The 20,750-nt window shown below is 37.5% G+C and overlaps 2 protein-coding genes across 3 annotated transcripts in view; both read left to right on the top strand.

Moving 5' to 3' along the window:
* LOC118827217 (arrestin domain-containing protein 3-like) overlaps positions 1-10,270 on the top strand; it is a 29,603-nt gene extending 19,333 nt beyond the window's left edge. The window contains exons 1-6 of one of the 2 annotated variants that reach the window (XM_036598504.1): positions 3,075-3,442; positions 3,688-3,748; positions 5,297-5,444; positions 5,939-6,035; positions 7,365-7,621; positions 9,178-10,270. In XM_036598504.1, coding sequence (XP_036454397.1) covers positions 3,193-3,442; positions 3,688-3,748; positions 5,297-5,444; positions 5,939-6,035; positions 7,365-7,621; positions 9,178-9,573 — 1,209 coding nt within the window. In that variant the 5' untranslated portion in view covers positions 3,075-3,192 and the 3' untranslated portion in view covers positions 9,574-10,270. Of the gene's footprint in view, positions 1-3,074; positions 3,443-3,687; positions 3,749-5,296; positions 5,445-5,938; positions 6,036-7,364; positions 7,622-9,177 lie in introns of those variants that run through there. The other variant, XM_036598505.1, reaches the window with a different exon arrangement.
* A 1,932-nt stretch (positions 10,271-12,202) lies between these two features.
* Positions 12,203-19,753, top strand: LOC118827204 (arrestin domain-containing protein 3-like). The gene is made up of 7 exons (XM_036598478.1): positions 12,203-12,867; positions 13,447-13,488; positions 13,717-13,777; positions 16,014-16,158; positions 17,645-17,741; positions 17,873-18,129; positions 18,516-19,753. Exons 1-7 carry the CDS (start codon positions 12,606-12,608, stop codon positions 19,131-19,133), a joined length of 1,482 nt encoding a protein of 493 aa, XP_036454371.1. The 5' UTR covers positions 12,203-12,605; the 3' UTR covers positions 19,134-19,753.
* The last annotated feature ends 997 nt before the right edge of the window (positions 19,754-20,750 follow it).

Genomic DNA, 20,750 nt, shown 5'->3' on the forward strand with positions numbered 1-20,750 from the left:
AATCTGGGACAGTGGTTTTAAGAAACATGTTAAGGAAACATAAAAATTGCCTTTTTTAAATTTAGCAACAATATCATCATAATTAATGTTATAGGAATGTTTTCACGTTCTCAGAACATTGCAAGACCACATTCCTAGAATGTTAAATTGTTGCCAATGAGGTTGGGTTGATGTTTAGGGAACATTCTTGTAACCTGAATGTTTTGGGAACGTTAAGAAAACTGGACAGATTCATGGGGGAACAGTCCAATAAAACATTCATACAACCAAAATGGAATGTTAGAGGAACGTTTAGAGAACATAAATTTGAATGTTGTCAGAACGTTCCAAGACAACATTCCTAGAATGTTAAACTGTTGTTGCAAATGAGGTTGAGGTGACGTTCTGGGAACATTCACATAACTTAAGAAAAACGTTCTGAGAACAGTAAGAAAACTGCACAGAATAACATTGAGGGAACGTTCCAATAAAACGTTCATACAACCAAAATGGAATGTTAGAGGAACGTTTAGAGAATATAATTTTGAACGTTGTCAGAATGTTCCAAGACAACGTTCCTAGAATGTTAAATAATTGTTGCAAATAAGGTTGAGGTGACGTTATAGGAACGTTTTCATAACTTATAAAGAATGTTCTGAGAACATTAAGAAAACTGGACAAAATAACATTGAGGGAACATTCCAATGCAACGTTCCCACAACCAAAATGGAACGTTAGGGGAACGTTCTGAGAACGTAATTTTGTTAGCCAGGATATAACGGACTATGGTTGCAAAACACATTTGTATCTTACAACAGAGAATTATACTGAATTAACTTTGCTTGTATAAAATCAAGATTGACAGCTTAAATATTTTGAAAATTATTTTCGCAAAAACCAAAATGTGTTAGGTTGTGTCCTGCTCTCCCCTACTGGTAGGTGCCTGGTGAACATTTATGTATAAAGAGTTCCAGAGTTCTAGACAGACACATGTGAGGTAGGAAATAACTTATTTTATGTTTCCTACAGGACAGAAAGCTGTTTTAGTGATTATCAATGTGTGATTCCTGACTTATTCTATTAAATTACCATTCAACCCGTCGATGATGCTGCATAGCCAGTTGTTTGTTTCTTCCCAGCAAACACACATAATTGTCATAACACTGCCTATTTTCTTACCATGTTGCTATAACACTGTCAAAAGGTGGTGCTGTTTACATTGTCAGAACATGGTTGTCCCAATGTTGTCACAACCTCATCATTCAATAATGTTGCCATATGGTGTTGTGACTACCTGTTGGCAACTTAGCAAAATGTTGGTGAGAACGTTGCAGCCACCAAAACAATAGCTTGTCACAACATTGTCCCAACGTAACTGTGTATGCTGTGTTTAGGCCCTGACATCTACCTCTACAGATCTATAATTACATATCATTTATGAAACTTTAAATATTAACTCTGTGCTTTTTAATAACATGACTCAGTGGTAGCATGTACAATGAAAATAAAAATAGGCCTAGAACAGAACCCTGTGGTACACCATAAAGAATATCATGTTGCCCAGAAAACTGTTTACCCACACTAGTTCTCAGGTAACCTGCAAGAGGATCCTACCGCTTCTGCTGTCACATTTGTATCAACAACTCACTCTCTACCCCACTCTATACACTATATAGCCAGCTAGAAGCATGTCTGTCTTCTTTTACACATCCAAAATCAGGATTCCTTCCATCTTCATCAACCGTTCAGTCCTCTGCCCTACCCTGCCAAGGATTGTCTTTTTTACTGCTTCATAGCACCACTACTGGAATGTGTGTCATCTTGAGAACAAAATAAGCTACACTAAGTGACTGCTATAAAACAAAAGAATGAAGCGCCATAAAATGAGAAAGAAAATGCACGTCTTTGGAGAGTGTCAGGAGAATATCAGTCCAACATGCTGTTCACTCTTTGACCTACTTACCTTTGAAGTGGTTGGGGAAACTAATTTGTGCTGTAAAACAAACTGGAGTTCTTGTTCATTCTTGAGGACAATGACCACAACATCGATACTCCTTCACATATGCTTTACAAAAAAAATTACTTACTGGAGTCTTACATACATACATCATCTAAACCGCTTATCCTTCTGGGTCGCAGTGGGGTGCTGGAGCCTATCCCAGCTGTCATTGGGCGGAAGGCAGGATACACCCTGGACAGGTCGCCAGTCCATCGCAGGGCATACTGGAGTCTTTCCCCTCTTAAAAATAAAGGTGCCAAAAGGAGCCCTAGAAGAACCACTTTTGGTTCCCTAAAGGATCTTTTCAGTGGCTAGTGTTTTTAAAAAACCCTTTTTAAAGATCACAGAACCTCCACACAATGTAAAGTTTCAATCAAAAATGTACCAGATCTCAGTGGCAAACTGTGAATATTAGAGCTGGACCTTCAGTTTGGACCATACATCTCAAGATTCTGTCAAAAACAAAGATAAAAACATTTTTGATATTATTAATTTCTGCTAGTGCCCCTGTGTGATTATGTTAGTATGTTAGAGCTAAGATAACGACAGTTCACATGAACATTTTTAGCCATTCTGGATTAAACACAAACACCTGAAACTTGTAAAAAAAAACTTTGCATGTTTTGTTTAAAGCTTAGTAACAAACATACAGTTTTATGTTAGCGGTTAATCTGATGTGTAAGGCCTTCAGTCCAGTCCTAACCAGCGTGAAAGCTCGCTTAGCGCTATATTGCATACCACGGAGAAAAACAATACTGATCAGACTATTTTCTGTTGGCCATTTTAAAAAACAATGAAAACGATTGCAGAAATCATTACGCCTTCTCTAAAGTATGTGAATTGTTATATATGAACTGACCAGCCCTTTTTTATTTTTTTTAATCAAGCCTTATTTCACAAAAGCAATAATAAACATCTGAAATACAACCAGGGTCTTACACATCTGATTTGTAAAAATGGTTCTTTAAAGTATAAACGTGTTTTTTCTATGGCATCAGAGGACCTTAACTGTTAGGCGTGCAGAGCATAACAGGAATTGAGCAATAAAACAAGACCTTTACGTCACTTTTTTTTTCAAGTTTATGAGGCAGTCGTTTATGTTCTTGTGGCTTATATGTTGCCACCAGATGGACTGGAGAGTGAAACCTGTGCATCTTCTCCTGAACACTTCATTGTAGCTTTGATAGGTTCTAATAACAACTGAAAAGCCAGGAATGATCAAAGAGCTCACTTTAAACTATGATGCGGTTAATGAAACCAACACATTCACGAATGGCAACATTGTTCAGGGGCGAGTTTTTTTGGAAGTGATCAAAGAAGTAAAGATCAGCTTTTTTTACATAAAGTGTAAAGGAGATGCAGACGTGAACTGGTCAACAGGGGGTGAGGATGGGCACTCATACCATGCTCATGAGAGATACTTCAAACTGAAGCAGATTTTCATCCAGAAGGACTCTAAGCAGGGTAAGAATTAAATATGTAAGTACAGTCTGTTTATTTTACATCCAGTTCCAGCCTCATGCTCTGTGGAAATAAACGTGTGTGGATTTCAGGGGAGTCAGTTTACAAAAACCACAGGGAAAAAAAACAAATTATGCTACATAATGTACAGTAAATCTGAATGCACATTTATACTGAAGACTTATCTTTTCTGTCTTTCTTAAAATAAGTTACTGCTCTTTGTCTTTTTATTGTATTCATATTTCCAGGTGGTAATGTGGTTAGACAAGGAAGCCATGTCTTTCCATTTAGCTTTCAGCTGCCCAGTTGGTGAGTAGTGATTCTCAGTCTTTTGCTTTGTCTTTCAGAGAAGGTTCTTGGTTTTGTTCTGTAAAGTATATGTTCATTTAGCCTTTCAGCTTTCAGGTTGCTAGCTCAACTAAAGCGGCTCAAGTACATGATATTGGTCACATGAGACCTTGCGTAACTAAAATATGCCTTCTTTTATTTCTTTACAATCACAATTTTCAAAATATTTTGGGTGTGGTAGTCAGATAACGTCTTTTCCAGACTGGCCTTGAATGTAGACACAGGAAAGCGTATTCTTCAGTTAAAATCTGAAACTGTGACTCATTTCATTCATATGACTCAGGGCGTTGATATCAAGTGTTGTTATAATACTAAGAGTTGAATGAACAGTGGTGATGGGCTTTTTGGTTCTGGTATGTGTCCACTCACAGAACACTCTAACACTACTATTTTCTGGAGGTGCAGGAAAATAATAAACAAAACTAATAATACTAAATGCCCAATAAAATAAAAGATATTATGTATTGGCTGGATAATGTAAAAAATGCCCAGGCATGTAATAACATACTACATTATCATTAATTAAAGGCCAAGACATTGTACTGCATTGTTAGAGCATTTATTACATTATTGAGTTAAATATTTTGTGGTACATTTCGGGAGTTTGTTATTGGTAAATTATACAACAGTTAGTTCCGGCCATGCAACCTGATTGGTTGAGAAGCGTTCTAACTGTGCTGTTAGTTTGCCATAACAGCACGGATTTTTCACAAACACTGAATCACTCCGATTTCAATAGCTTTAGGAACTTTAGGAACATTTGAACATTTTTACTTCTTACTTTGTGCACAAACAGAAAACAGATACTTTTGAGATAAAATTTGACCTACAGCCGATTTGGTCAGACTCTGAATATGAGACTACACTAAATTCCGAAACTGTCATTACAACTGAGCAAGCTTTTCAGTGAGCAGCTGTAACAGAACAACACCTACACAACCTGGAATTAGCCAGAAATGAACTGAATACTCTTTGCCAAACAAAATGCTTTTTTTAATCTGTAAGATGCTTTACAGATTGGCTGGAACAAAACAACATTAATATTGATCTAGCAAAATTGACAAAACTGAGCTAAACTTGATATTGCGGCAGTTTTATGGCTCAGTCCGATTTGGTCAGACTCTGAAGATTAGACTACATTTTTTTCAGTTTTTGACATAATTTGAAAATGCCTTTTGTCCTTTACATTGTGCGTAAATGGACCAAAGGAAATGGGCCAAAGACTTGAAAAAAAGTCTCCTGTTAAAGTTATCATTTTGGAGAAATGAGGTCTTCTTTCGACAACAGCGATATATATGCATGCACCTTTTAAACCATTGAGACAAGCTAGTGACAGAGAAACTTGTCCAAAGTACTTATATTGTAAGTAAAAGGTGAGCTTTATCTTTGTTGTAGCATCATAGTTCATAGTTCTGTAGGCATCGTTTTTCAAAACTACAAATATGATGGATCTTTAATCAAGTCAAACTGTTAGAAACATAAAAATGTGTGTTATTTTCTTTATTGCAGGAATTTACCACCATCATTTGAAGGAAGCTATGGCTCGATTAAGTACGTACTGGAAGTCAGACTGTATCATTTGTCGGGGAAGAACTGCACTGTGAAAACAAAACTCACTTCTGTACCGAGGATCAGTAGCGGTGGTGCTCTTTTAATGGTATGTCTTTGTGTGAAGTGTGTATGTTTTGTTTATGCTGGTCCTGTAGTCCTTCTGACTTACTTACTTACTGAATCTAGAGAAGTAGTAGTTATAGCAGGTAACTCGTAATGTCTCAGCATTCCCTCTACAGAACGGCTCATTGTTTAGACCTGTTCATTCAATGGAAAAAAAACAATGTGAAACAATGTGTCAGAAGTAAAATTGAAACCTCCTTTAGCTTAAGTTAAACAGTAAACATTGTTGCTCAGGTGTGCATATGCCAAGAAGTGAAGTCTAGACTTATAAGAATAAAAAACATTGAAATTACTGAATGCTGTTTTCCCCATTTTTCTGAGATTTTCAGATTGCGTGTTCAGGTCTATACATATATATGCGTTGTGGTAATATGCATAAAAAGCAGTCAACCTATACATGGAATGACTTTTTGGGCAGCCTTCTATTTAGTATTTTAGGTATATTTCAACATTGTCTTTTTATACTTCTGTATATAGTGTCCACAGATTGCTGCTACAGAGAAAAAGATGAAAGTGTTCGGCTCCGGAAGTGCCTCAATTAGAACAACCATTGACAAAATGGGTTACATTCCAGGTATGTTTACACTATTACATAAGCATTGTTTAACTACTAGTCCTGTGCCAAAGTCCTGTTGAGTGAGGTCCTTTAGCTTGTGAGTTAAAGCTTAATCTTTGTCAAATAAAAGAACATAATAAAAGCGTAGTTCAGTAAAAGTTGTAGTTGCTTTATACTGTCATCTTTGATTTGGTCATGAAACTATAATTAATCTAGTAGGAAATAATAAAATTGGAATTGGAAAAGTCCCGTTTCACCTGAGGTGCAAGAGCCAAAACATAATTTTTTAATATTATATTTGAAACTGTGGTCTGAGGATGTCCTAAAATGTATGCCTTACCACAGGTTTTTTGTACAGGCATGATATCTGTCCGCCACACTGAGCACGTTTAACCAGAGAACATTCAATGAAGAGAAAAATATGGAGCATTTGAGCAAAATCATAGTTTGTAAATGCTTGTAACATGTAACATGTTTATATAGAAGAATGCATTCATTTCCTACACACAGTGAGCATTAAACATTAACACTGCAGTTATGTTTCTGAGCGGTTTTGAACAATTATAGGACTTTATAATGGCACCTCATGTACATTCATGATGTCAGTGAGTACGAACTATGTTGCTCAGCCAGTGAGCTGCTTTGCTCACAATCAATCAGCATTCAATAGCAATAATGCAGGCATACTACTGCCCAAAATACATTTCCTGTAGAAAAAAGGAAATATATTGATATGTTTTCTTTGCTTTTTTGGTGAAATACATCCTTCTACTTTCCAAAATGAAAGGAAGGTCCTGGATGAATGGTTAAAAACTATTTTAACTTTTGGTTTTTAGCCATTTAGCTTCATTAACCCCATTCATTGAGGATTTATAGTGATGGGCATTCTGGCTTTTTTCAGTGAGTTACATCCATCAACTCATTAATCAGCTAAGATCTACATGAAAACCAACAAAAACAAAACCAGAGACAAACTAACAACAGGTGGCATGTAATGATAATGAAGGGGTGGAACCGTTTATTTTGTCTTTATTTACCACAGAAAAAAAAGAAAAGTTAACTCCAAACGTTCACCAAAAAGAGCTGGCTCAAAGAGCTGACTCAATCACGAGCAACACATCACTAGTTTATAGAATAATGCAACAATGCTGTGTTTTGCACGAAGTAAATCAATAAATTAACGTTTTTTTAAACCAGCAGTAAACGAGTTTTTACTGTCACTATGGACTGTTACCACAGCAACTCAGTTAGTTGTCACTGGGCACAGGCCTATGTGCTACCAACAAAAGTTAAAGCACTTTTTATGAATTTTGACGGTTTTTCTTGATCTGTTCTCTTTTTCGGAAGGTGATGTCATCAAGGTTTCCGCTAATGTTGATAATTCTTCGTCTCGTGAGGTCAAGCTGGAGTTCAGTCTCAAGCAAAAACAGATCTTTACTGCAGAAGGGGCGCATACCTCTTCATCAAAAACAATTTTCAGTGTAGTTGGACGTCACATCCCATCTGGATCAAAGCAAACAATCAACACAGACCTGAAGATCCCACCTAACCTGGAACTAAGCGTCACAAACTGTACGATTATTAAAGCGGAGTACATACTCAAGGTACCAGTGTCTTATTTTCTTTCGGTCATATCACTAAATGTAATCAGCTTCTAACTACACATGCAATTTGGCCAGTGTTCCATCAGGTATATAAAGTACCGAGTAACTCTTAGAACTTCAGAGAAACTTTTTAGTCTATCCAGCATCTATCAGCACAGGAACTGAAGTTTATAAATCTCTATTATTATCTTTTCAGACTCTTTTGCTGTCAAATAAAATGCTTAAGCTCCAAACCGAGAGATTTAAGCAACAGTATTTTTACAAATGCATTAGTTATTAGTTATTATACTAGTTATTAGTTAGTCAACACTTAATATAAAAACAACATTAACTAATGCAGTTGTTACTTGTTTACTTAATATTAGCTAACCATTATTAACCCTGTACCTCATGTATTGTTCATGCTAACAAATGCCTTAGTTAAGTTAGTAAACACTTATTGTAAAGTGTTAGCTTTGCCCAGACTACTGCACTTCCTGAATTGTGTGTGGCTTAAATGTAGTGTGGAAAGGTTTTTGAATATTCTGTGTAACAAAAAGGTTTTATTTAAACTTTTGGTTATTAACGATGTGCAGGTTGTATCTTACATTCATTTATACAAACTGAGTTGCAAGTTTATTAGTTTATAATCCAGTAGCGTGCTGCATCTACTTTGGCCTTCAGAACAGCCTCGTGACATGATCAGGGGTGGAAAGAGTACTGAGAATCCCTACTTAAGTACAACTTGAATAATTTATTTGAGTTTCTTTTATGTATATTCACAATCACAAGTTATTTTGCTACGTCATTGGAAATAATCTGTAAAAAACAAAACTAAAGCCAAATATGATTATTAAAATGATATGAGTAAAAACATTTTGAGCTCTGGGATTGATCCCAGTATGCTCTACTAGTTTACATTTAGACATCTTTCTGTGTAAATTGCAAGGTTTGCATTAACTATAAAATCAACTATGACTATAATTTAAAAGTTATAATCTATAACTTTTAAAATGAATCTTTTTAAAAATATGTTTAGTTAATTTGGCAATATATTCTGAAATACATTTTAGTGTTTTGTATTTCAGCATTTATGTGTATATTATCAATGTATTTCAAATATATAAAAATATATGTTCATCTTTGACCCCTGTCATTCACAAGCTGTTTGTCCACAGGATTGCTGATCACTGGTTGATTTTTGCTTTGCTTTTTGAAGCCTAGAAAATGTTGTGGGTGAAAAACCCAGCACCACAGCCATTTAGGACATGCTAGAACTAACATGCTCAGTTGCAGTTATCATGTAGTTGCTGCTAAACATGTCACATGACCTATGACTTAAGGTAATGGTGCATCTAATAAATTGGCAACTCAGTGTAATTCACGAAGTTTTTGTACCTTTGATAAATTCAAGGTTATTCAAAGTTGTGGTTCATTTAAGAAATGCAGCTATCATTAAATCAGATTTAATGTGCCTGTTAGTCAAGGACCAAGTTTAATCTTTACTTGGAAACCAACATTTTCGGTTGCCACGATTCACTAATTGACTGCAAGTACACTCTTCTGATTTTTCTTAGGTCCGCTTGATTATCCCCTATGCTAAGGACCTAATGATGGAATTTCCATTGGTGATTCTCCATGCAAGCCAGCTTTGTACTTTGCAACCAAGTGTTCAACTGTGCGGTATTCCAGATGAATCAAGAAGGAGCAACCCTGCACCCCAGGCTGCCTTTGGGCCCAATCCTCCACCCCAGGCTGCATTTGGACCCAATCCTCCACCCCAGGCTGCATTTGGGCCCAATCCTCCACCCCAGGCTGCATCTGGCCCCATTCCTCCTGGTGCTGCCTCTGGTCCAGCTCCAGGACTTCACCCCAGCCCATACCCTTCACCTGCAAATTCACAGCCAGCCAATCCAGAATCTCCTCCTCCTTGCTATACAGACATCTACCCACAACTTAGCCATAAATTCTAAGTTTCCAGCCACCTCCATCAGCTCCATCCTTCCATCCTCCTCTATTCCCTGCTATGGGTTATCAAAATGCACCTGCATTGGTCTTATCCAACTGAAATCCCTGAAAACAGGCTTTATTGGACACAGTTTTAAACTCTGTACCTGATGAACTGGAGATCATTTTGTAGTCACAAGAAATTAAGCTATGCAGAACTGTGGAGCCTGCCTCATCATGAGGGTTTAGATGAAAGTGAAGGCTTTAATGGTGATTAATATTCTGAAAAATTAAATTCATCCAGCTTGTTGATTTCTTTCCAGTGACAAATTATTATTGTTTATCAAAAAAGCCCATAAAGTCATTTTGCTTGAAACTCTCCATAGGACCAGCTTTCTGTGGATACCCTAGACTCTGCCAAGGGAGCAGAATTCAAATGATGTGGATCACAAACATCCAACCAATCAGAACAAACTACCTGTTAGTCTTCTGCCTGCACAGCACACAGAAAAATTGGAAAAGTCTTAAACCCAATAATCTGGAAGTTTCTTGGTTCACAAGCAGGCATTTATATGATTCTATTCAAGCAGGCATTTATGTGGTTGTATTTAATCATATTCAAAACAATTTTATTTATATCTAAAATTAAGATGTGACATGTATAATTTGTATACAATATTTATGGTTCATGTAAAATAAATGTAACTTCTTGATTTATCTTAATGGATTTGATGGTTAATATTGATAGGAATCAGGAGATCTGCAGAAAACCTGGAATCATTAACTGTTGATCTGCTAACAGTTAACAGAGGAATTGTATCTTTCAGCCTAGAAGAGAAAACAGTACTGTGAAAATAAAAATTCATCAGAAGCCCTCTGTACCCTGTAAAGTGAATTCCACCAGGTGTCAAAATTTCTGCATAAACTCTTTTTTCACCTAAAATGTGTTTTAAAATCCAAAATTCATAGTAAGGGGTACATACAGAGTGTTGTAAAGCAAAATAATCGTCAAAGAAAACTTTTCTTTCAGATTCATCACTAATCGACCATCGTTATGTATACAAACTCAGAAGATGTGTAGGTTCACTGGTGGTTTAGGATAGTAAACAAAATGGCTACGTTTGTGTTGTTACGACCCCTGGCTCCTATCACCACCAGTGTAAAGAAATCTGTGTTGGTTTTTCTACAATTAACCATTTTACATCAAACCACTCTGAATGGCTTTGCCTACATTTCAACTAGTGAATAATGTGGAAATTTTGAAAAATTGGTGGTATTCCCCTTTATGCGTGGAATAATAGTTCATGGGTTTTTGGGATGCTTATCAGTTAATCAAAGATGCTGTCAACACTACTACCATTAAAAATCATTTGTCTTTTGCATGTACTGTAATTGTTCATGAGCTGATAATAAAATGAATGGGCTGTAAAAAAAGATTATCTTATTTAGCCTATCTGCTCACAAATAAATTGTTTGTGTCATACACGAGAAGATGAGCTTTTTCCCTCCTGAAAGAGTTTCAGTGGCAGCATTACTGACAAAATACACAAATGCAAGGGGTGTAATGAAACACCAGTTGGAATTAAAAAAAAATACATATATTCTGTAGCGTCAGAAGAAAAAGATATAGAAATGAATATAGAATTTAATGGCAAATGCTATTTTGTTGAACAGCCAAATGGAAAACTACAGCTCATCACTAACCAAGTACCCAGATATCAGGCAGGTCACGTGTAGCCATATACTTTCACTCCATGGGAGACACTTTGACCCACTCAACTTTCCCGCAACCCAACACAGAATAGCACAACCAACACTGCTGCATGTGTTAAGCTCACAACAACAACTCTTGCTCCTACTGCGAGCATGGCGCCTATCGAGGCCCTCTTTGCATGGCCGCTTTGCATGGCTGCGCCCACTGGGCGCCTAAGGCAGCTAGGCCAGTGACGTTACTAATTCATATACATTAAACCTTTAGATTCAGTCTGTCATTCAGCTCTGAGATTCATCACTGGCGAACCCTACAATACTCATCAATGCTTACTCTGAAAAAGCTGGGTGGTCCTCTCTGGCTGTACATCAGGAAACACACTGACTATTGTTTATTTACAAAGCCATATGCCATTGTAACCGACAACACATCTATGCTTACTGTAAATAACAGAAACTATCAAACTCATTCCAGTGACTGGGTCATCTTGCCGGTGCCTATAGTATTTACTGAACTGGGTTTTTATTATATTAACTGTTTTAAAATTTTATTTTGTCTTTTTACTGGTTTCTTGTGTTGTACCTTTTAATTTCAACGTATATTACTCTTTTCAGTCCTTAATTCTCTGTTCTAATGCTTGGCTACATTACACATCAGGGTCACTCTCAATGTTCTCAGAAAGCACTCATTTTTAAGGTTGACTGAGTTTAACATATTGGAAAAAGATAATCATCAAATATGTCCCATTACTTTTGCCCTGGTAAATAAATTAATTGTGTAATTGTGTGTTAAAATGTGTGAAAGTGTGCTCTCTGTAGCAGGTATGTTAACGTAGTTTCACTTAGAAAATCAACAAAACATGTGATTTGACCAAGACCCCAAACTTTCTCTTTCTCTTTCTCTGACTGTACGTGCAGAAATGGCATCTGCGCATGCGTCGAACTGAAGCCCCTGAGAGGTTGCGTCCCAATACAAGCGGCAGTACTTGTGCCTTATCTGTAGCAAATGGCTTCACTACATAAATAGGCAGACCCTGACTAGCACGTGGATCCACATCGCTACCAGATCAAGGATAACAGACAGGAAAGGAAGTTTCTTTCAACTGTTGGGGCACAGGCAGCTGTTCGTGGGGGCGGAGGGCGTGGCGTTCCACTTGTTTATGCGACCGGACAGAGAAAGACTCACGCGAGCTCACAGACTCGACTCGACGATATGTTTCTGAGCAAGTAGCTTTATGTTCTCGTGATCGATATTTTACTATCAGACAGGCTGGAGCATGCAACCTCTGCACCCGTGAAGCTTCTCCTGAACACCTCACTGTAGCTTTAAACTAACGGGAAAGGAAACATGTCGAGCACGATCAAAGAGCTCACTTTGAACTACGATCCGGTTAACGAGACCAACACCTTTACGAATGGCGACGTTCTTCAGGGGCGAGTTTTTCTGGACGTGGCCAAAGAGGCGAAGATCGACTGTTTTTACATTAAATGTAAAGGGGACGCGGACGTGAGCTGGACGGAGAGGCGTAATGATCGGACCCACACGTACCATTCCCACGAGAGATACTTCAAACTGAAGCAGGTTTTTATTCAGGACCCCTCCAAACCTGGTGAGGAGCGTGTTACCCTAACGTTACTGCTGCTGTCAGGCCTTAACACAGGGCAGCTTAAACCGACAGCATAGCTATGAGTTACTTAGGCTTCTCATAACTGGAGAAGTTTTACATTAAAATAAAACAATTTATGCCTCAAGCTGCACGATTTGAGTGAAAAACTGATAATGAATCCACATATTCTGCTTAAACTCCAAAAATACTGTAAGATCCTATAAGATATCCATAGTGCTGTGCAATACTTCTGTAAGAAGTGTTTTTATATGCTATAATATTCTTGCCTACAGTACATGTGTTGTTTCCAGTACTGGAAGACGCTGACATGAATGCTGTAGAAATTCCTATATATATATAGGAAGTGTGCTTTGCGTGTGCTTTGCTACACCCCCCACCCCCCATATATATATATTATATATATATATATATATATATATATATATATATATATATAGATGTGTGTGTGTGTAGCAGAGTACACACAAAGTACACTGGATTTTATCTTCTCTTATGCAACTGCACCTTAGAGAGATAAACGAGACAAAGACTTACTTATATTCTGTTGTTTTACTTCTGCAGCAAATAATGAGCCAAACGTCATTATAACAACTGGGGAGACCTGTAAGTATAACCTTATTATGTTTACAGCATCCAGTTAGCAGCCAAATGGTTTATGTAAATTGAAAGGTGAACATTTTCAAAAGCTGTTGGAGGAAGCTTAACAAATCAGGTTGCACAGTGTACTGTTTCAGCCGTCACATTGAAGGCTACTTTGGTTTGGCATCCGTTAATGTAGCCTAGTCACAGCTTGTTTTCTCTAATTTTGTTCTTTTTATCTTTTATTTCTAGACGGTAATGTGGTTAGGCCCGGAAGACACGTTTATCCATTTAGCTTTCAGCTGCCCCATGGGTGAGTAGTGATTCTCAAATGTCTTTTAAATACAATTTCAGCACTTTGCATTTTAGATTAAGTTCTCGTTAACTGTACGTCATGCTCATAAGGCTGCATGACACACATAAGCATGCCATAAGCAATTGACATGAACCTGCATAAACATTTATAAGGGCTTACAAAAGGCATTGTCTGTCATAAAGGCTACTTATGTCAACTTCGATGTCAAGTTGACATAAGAGGTGACACTGGTTTTCTGAAATTTGGCTGTGTCATGGGACTTTTTTGGGTGAAATGGCATAGCATGTCAGTGTGTATCACAGTGACAGTGCTGATCATGTGCCTAAATCTTAAACATACTGAAATATAACTCACTATGCAGAAGGACCACATAAAATGTTCACATTTGTTTAACCAGCCTGACTTGCAAGCTTTGTTATATTGTCAGCATTATGTCACTGTCACATACACAGAGCTACTAATGTCTGTCATTTCACCCCAGGCAGTGTCGTGACACAACCTAGTATCAGAAAAATCAGACAGAGATGTTATGTCAACTTGACACCACAGTTCACAGATGCAACCTTTATGAAAAATGACACCTATCGGAATAAGTGTTTAAATGTTTCCATTTCAGTTGTAATGAAGGGCTTATGTAGGTGTCATGTAGCCTTATCAACATGACCTACAAGAAGGTGTTGCTGTTCTTGCTTTAGTCCCATGATGTTAATCACAATGTCGTATAAACACATAAACACTGCTGTGAAATAATGATACTGGGCCACTCCTTGCCACTCTTTGCACTTCTTTTGAAAAACACTCAACCTCAGCTAGGTTAGCCACAATTAGCCGTTCCCTAGCAATGCACAATTTAAATTGCAGAAACGTTTTGAGAAGTTTGAGCATAGCATTGTACATTTAGTGAATAAATGATTTGTTTGGCTACAAGCTTTGGTTTAAACTGTGGTGCATTGGTGCTAGCTGTGTAGCCTTTAGCATGCAGACTAGAAAGCTAGCACAATAATGTAATGAAGTTTAATCAGCAGTCATGTATAACAGATGGGGCAGTCAGCTACCATAAATCCAGGGTGAGCATAGCAAATTGAATGTTATAATCTTGAAATAAGCATTTTGTTAGTATTTTGTTATTGCTTATATAAAAAAAAAACTGTGTTCACCTTTTTGTGGTTTAAAAGGGAAATGTGTCCACACTTGTGTTCACTTGATCCCTTGTCCCTACAAAAACTAGTAATGGAACAGCCCTTAATATGGCCTCAGATGTTCTTCCGAGGAGAAATGGTGAGGCCAAGTGAATGAGGCCATGTTAAAGCCTGTATTGAAGTGGGCAGATAGTTCTTGTAAGCTAGACCAAAGCATTTGAAAGACCTAGGTGTTTTGGAAGTCTCTGGGTTGAAATTGAAATAGGGATAGTTGTGAATTTACTTTGCTATATTGGATTTAGTATCTTCTTGAACAGAGTTTGAATGACTGGAGGTCTCCATTAACCACGGTATAAGAAATATTGTATCTGTTTGTACAAGGTGTGTATGTCACAAAACTAGAGTGAATGTTGATTTTACTAAGACTACTTTTTCAGGTGAAGGTCTTAGAAAGTTCTTACGATACCCACTTTGGACTGCATGTACAGCCCTCCGGCCACCTACCCAATAACTGTTTACCATGTCAACATTGTAGATATACACTGTATGTCCGATAGTTTGTAGCCATCCACTCTTTTTTCCGCAGTCAAGGGTATAATTTGGCAGTTTGTTCCTTCTTTGCTGCAGTAACAGCCTCTGCTCCATTAGGAAGACTGCGCTAGATACTGAAACACTGCTATGAGAATTTGATTGCATTCAGCCATTAGAGAATTAGAAAGGTCAGCTACTGATGTTCTGGATCACAAATGCCACTCCAACTCATCCCAAAGGCATTGGCTGGAGCTCCATTTTTCTTGTTAATGTCAGCCCAGTTCTACAGACTTCACATTATGCTAACTACACTTCTGTTTTAGACTTCTCTTGTTTAACTTGTGGGAGGTTACTGTGACGGTATACATGTATGTTACACAATGAGACAGTTTTAAAGAACCAAAGAAGGTTGTCTATGGTGTCTTGAATATCCCTCCCTAGTAAAATGTGTGCTCTGTCCAGGATTATTTTGTAACATTAAGAATTATTTATAATCAAGTATCAAATAATTTATCTTTGGATATTTTAATGCACAAGTATTTATGCTGTATTCTAAATTGCAGGAATATGCCACCGTCTTTTAAAGGATATTATGGGTCAGTTAAGTACATTCTGGAAGTCAGACTGGATCGTTCGTGGAAGATGGACCGCACTGCGAAAGCAGAAATCAACTTTGTCCCAAGGATTGGTGCTGGTGTTAATTCAGTGGTATGTGCTCAGTTGTTTTATTTATGTTTTTTCCTCTAGGCCTGTCTGGTTTACTGTATCTATAGTGGTAGGCGTTCTTGCAGACTACTTGTCTCAATATTCCCACTACGGCCTTGTTCATAGACAATAATGTAACAGAAGTAAGATTCCACAACGAGTGTTATGTAGTGTACTGCAGCTCTGCATGCTAACCCTGCCTGAAAGTTCAATAGTAAACACTGATATTCTGTTGTCTGCATGCCAAAGAGTGAATGTCTAGTTTTACAAGAATGGAAGGCATTGGAATACAATTTAGATTAGATAACTGAATGCTGTTTTCCTCACTTGTTTTGAGATTTTCTAAATTCCAGATTATTTGTTTAGGTCTATCATTACAAAGGATCATTGTTAGATTGTCCATTGGAGGGGAAGTGAAACAGAAAATAAATGACTTCAACAGCAGAACTTGCCCAGCAGGGCTGTAGCCAAGAGGTAGCCAAGCCACTCTTCTGGCTACCTCAGTTAAAAAAAATGAGATAGTCCACCATCAGTAATAAAGCAGTCACCAGAGAAAAGTTGTCTCAACCAACCCAGTGGGAACAGTTATGTTTACAATGCAAATTTGACATCAGGGCAGTTACCAATAATCTCGCTGTGCTCAATAATCAGTACAGCTCATTGTGATACTACTATTCTGATCAGAAATGTGAGAATGCTGGACAAAACCTTAACGCAGGTCTTGTTCATGCATAACAAGGCAGCAAACATTGGTTTTCTACATTAGGAAAACACAGTTTCTTCATCATTGTAGTACAATGATGTTGTTACGCTCTGTGTGGATCACATGACTGTGGATTGCAAAAATATTTTTTTTAACTAATATAATATGAACTATTCAACAATAAAATCATACCAGATTTTTTTATAGAACCTTATGTTATTTTGTTAATTTGCATAGAATTATGACCACATGAATCGTTTGCCCAGATCACTCTTTTCCACTGTGTGCTGTGGCAGACAGAGCTTCAAGCTGCATTTAAAATTGGGACTTCATAATTGGGTCCTATGCAAAAGTTTGAACACCTCTGGTCAAACTACATGTACAAATGAGTTAGCCCATCCTTTATAGGGAGCAAACTTATTACATTTTCATTAAAAGCTATTAAAAACTTTTAAAAATGTAAAATTTTAGAGCAATATTTTTTATTTATTTGCTGAGTTTAACTGGGGAAAAAAATGAAAAATAAAATATACACTGTGCCATAACTTTTGCACAGGCCTCATTTTATATGCTTTATATTTTTCAATATGTTAAATTCAGTAAATAAATAGAAATTGTACATTAAATGCACAAAAGTGTGTTTTCTGTATGTGTAATTGACCAGGGGTGCCCAAACATTTTACACCCCAGTAGGTAGCAAACTGCTCCTCCTTTCTACGTGACTGCGTTACCTTGGTACTTGGCTGGTTAGTTTACTCTTGTTGTCTTGTATTCTTTTGCATACAGAGTCCACAGAGTGCAGCTATAGACAAAAAGATGAAACTTTTCACCTCTGGAAGTGCCTCAATGAGAGCAACAATTGACAAAATGGGTTATATGCAAGGTCAGTTTACATTATCACTCAAGCATTCAATCTTAACTCTCCTGTACCGGCAAGCCACAGTTCAAACTTTCTAGTTCGTTCAATGCAGTTTTTGACTCTGTTTATTTTTTTTCATTCTTTCTTTCTGAAAGGCGATGTCATCAGGGTTTCCACCAATGTTGATAACTCTTCATCTCGCGAGCTCAAGCTGAAGTACAGTCTAGAGCAACAACAGGTCTTCTATGCACAAGGCCGCTCTAAGTATTCATCAAAAACCATTTTCAAAGTGGTTGGAGATCCTGTCCCAAATGGATCAAAGCAAACAGTCAACACAGACCTGAAAATCCCACCTAACCTGGAACTGACCGTCGCAAATTGCAGTATTATCAAATTGGAGTACATACTTAAGGTACCAGTATTTTCTTTCCTTTATAAAGCTAAATGACTTTAAGTCAATATGAATCTCAATAAGGATATAGTGAAGACTAAAATGTATGTTCTTGTACATATCTCAACTTTTTTGGGCAGATGATAACTCTAGTTGTACACTAAAAAGTATTATTTTGATTGACAGCTTTTCAGTGAGTAGTTGTTCAATACAAGGCTGAAAGGATCCATTTTATGTATATTATAGTGATTGTGGAATCAAATGCATAGGAAACTTAATGTAAAAGCAAGGTTACTCATTGATGTAGTCTATTTAATTGCAACATCAATTCATCCACATTAAAGTGCTATTTAGGAAACTAGAAACTTTAATCTTGCAACTCTTATGCGTTTCTTCTGATTTTTTAGGTCTATTTGGATGTCCCCTATGCAAGTGACCCAGAGATCAAATTTCCAGTGTTTATTTATCCTGCAGGCCAGGTTCCCTGGCAAAGCCCACCAAGCTTTCAGCCCTATGGGCCCAATCCTCCACCCCAGGCTGCCTTTGGGCCCAGTCTTCCACCTCAGGCTGCATTTGGGCCCAATCCTCCACCCCAGGCTGCATTTGGGCCCAGTCCTCCACCCCAGGCTGCATTTGGGCCCAGTCCTCCTGGTGCTGCCTTTGGACCAGCTCCAGGACTTTACCCCAGCCTTTACCCTTCACCTGCGTATCCACAGCCAGCCAATCCAGAAGCTCCTCCTTCCTATACAGACGTCTATCCAAATCAAAATCAAGCAGTTCCAGGATTCCAGTCACCTCCATCAGCTCCATCCTTCAATCCTCCTCCATATTCTGCTATGGGATATCCAGGTCCCTCTGCGCCACAGCAGAATCCAGCACCAAGTGCTCCAGAGTTCTGTCCAAATCCATCTCACCCACCCTATAGTCAAGCAGGAGGTCCCCCTGGATATTGGCCAAATTCAGCCAATCCAACCAACCAAACAGAGCCTTATCCAACTAAACCACCAGAAGAAAAACATGCATAATCAGACGTGCCTTTGAGTTCTCTGTGTGACGAGATGATCATCATGCAGTCATGAGCAAATGAGAACATTATGGTGCTTGCTTCACTGTGACAGTTTTTTCTTAATTGACGGCATAATATTGCATCTTTAAAAGTTAACATCAAGAAGCATGTAGGTTCAAGTCATTAATGTTTATGAATGTTGCTTGTTTGAGAGGTGGAACGAAGGACTTTAATGTACTTGATGCATAATGAAAAGCTATTACAGTGCCTTTAGCTAGTATGTCAAAAATGTCTATTGTTAATCTATATAAATATCTTCTATCTGTATCTTTTGTTTATAAGGATTTAACCCCCTTTTATATACCTCAGCATGATTACATTTTAACTACATTTTAACTACATTTTAATTACATTTTAATTACATTGTATGCTCATCTTTAAGCTAAGCAGTACTGTGCAAAAGTGTCAGGCATAAGAAAAAATGTGAAACGATCTCAGCAGTAAGTGTGTTTTGCCAGTAAACACACTTTATAACATTATAATAAATACAAATAAAAATAAACACATTAAACATGCTTTTTTTGTATAATTTTTTTTGTATAAATGCTTACTGTCCAAATAAATATCTTTATATATTTAGACATTTGTATGTTACTATACACACTCTCCAGAACATTAACATTTAGATGCTTCAGACTTAACAAATCATGCAAAGCTACTTGTGCCCTTAGATAGTACTTATAAGAAAATGACCATTTTAAATAGCAGAACGTTTAGGCACCTGAGATTAGGTTAGAAATTTAAGAAGGCCATTTACCTGGGCAGAAAGCATGAATAAGTTTACCTAGTTTTAAATAATGTTTGTTTATTCAGTGTTTATTAATAACACCTTTTGAGGGCAGTGGTTTAATGTTTGCTTATTCTATCCTTTAGAGGGCGGCAGTGAGTAATGTTTGTTTATTCGATGCTTATTAATAACACCTTTAGAGGGCGGCTGTGAGTAATGTTTGTTTATTCAGTGTTTATTAGTAACACCTTTAGAGGGCGGCAGTGAGTAATGTTTGTTTATTCGATGCTTATTAGTAACACCTTTAGAGGGCGGCAATGAGTAATGTTTGTTTATTCAGTGTTTATTAGTAACAACTTTAGAGGGCGGCGGTGAGTAATGTTTGTTTATTCAGTGTTTATTAGTAACACCTTTAGAGGGCGGCAATGAGTAATGTTTGTTTATTCGATGCTTATTAATAACACCTTCAGAAGGCAGCGGTGAGTAATGCTTGTTTATTCAGTGTTTATTAATAGCACCTTTACAGCAAAGTGGTTTGCGCAAGAACAAACAAGAAAACATGTTATTTTGTGTGTTATTGATCCAAACACTACACACTGTTTATGAGGTCTTTGTCAGATTTGTTCAGTCGTGTCACATATACTTTTGAAACGGTAATTTAACCTTCAGACAAAGCAGCCCTAAGAACAGAGAGGGACAAACTGTCACGATCTATCAGAGAGGCAAAGCGCACACACGCTCAGGGAATTCACAGAAGCTTACAAAATACCGGCGACACACGGTGCATGTGGCAGGGCATTCAGGCCCTCAGTAACTACAGGAAAACATCACTCTCCTGTGACAATGATG

This window comes from Colossoma macropomum, unplaced genomic scaffold (assembly GCF_904425465.1).
Source record: "Colossoma macropomum unplaced genomic scaffold, Colossoma_macropomum, whole genome shotgun sequence".
NCBI lineage: Eukaryota > Metazoa > Chordata > Actinopteri > Characiformes > Serrasalmidae > Colossoma > Colossoma macropomum.

Excerpts from the sequence above, each read along its gene's own strand:
- LOC118827204 (XM_036598478.1), top strand. The coding sequence starts at position 12,606 with ATGTCGAGCACGATCAAAGAGCTCACTTTGAACTACGATCCGGTTAAC. Across the intron at positions 13,778-16,013 it reads AGCTTTCAGCTGCCCCATGG|GAATATGCCACCGTCTTTTA; the intron begins GTGAGTAGTGAT and ends TCTAAATTGCAG. Across the intron at positions 17,742-17,872 it reads CAAAATGGGTTATATGCAAG|GCGATGTCATCAGGGTTTCC; the intron begins GTCAGTTTACAT and ends TCTTTCTGAAAG.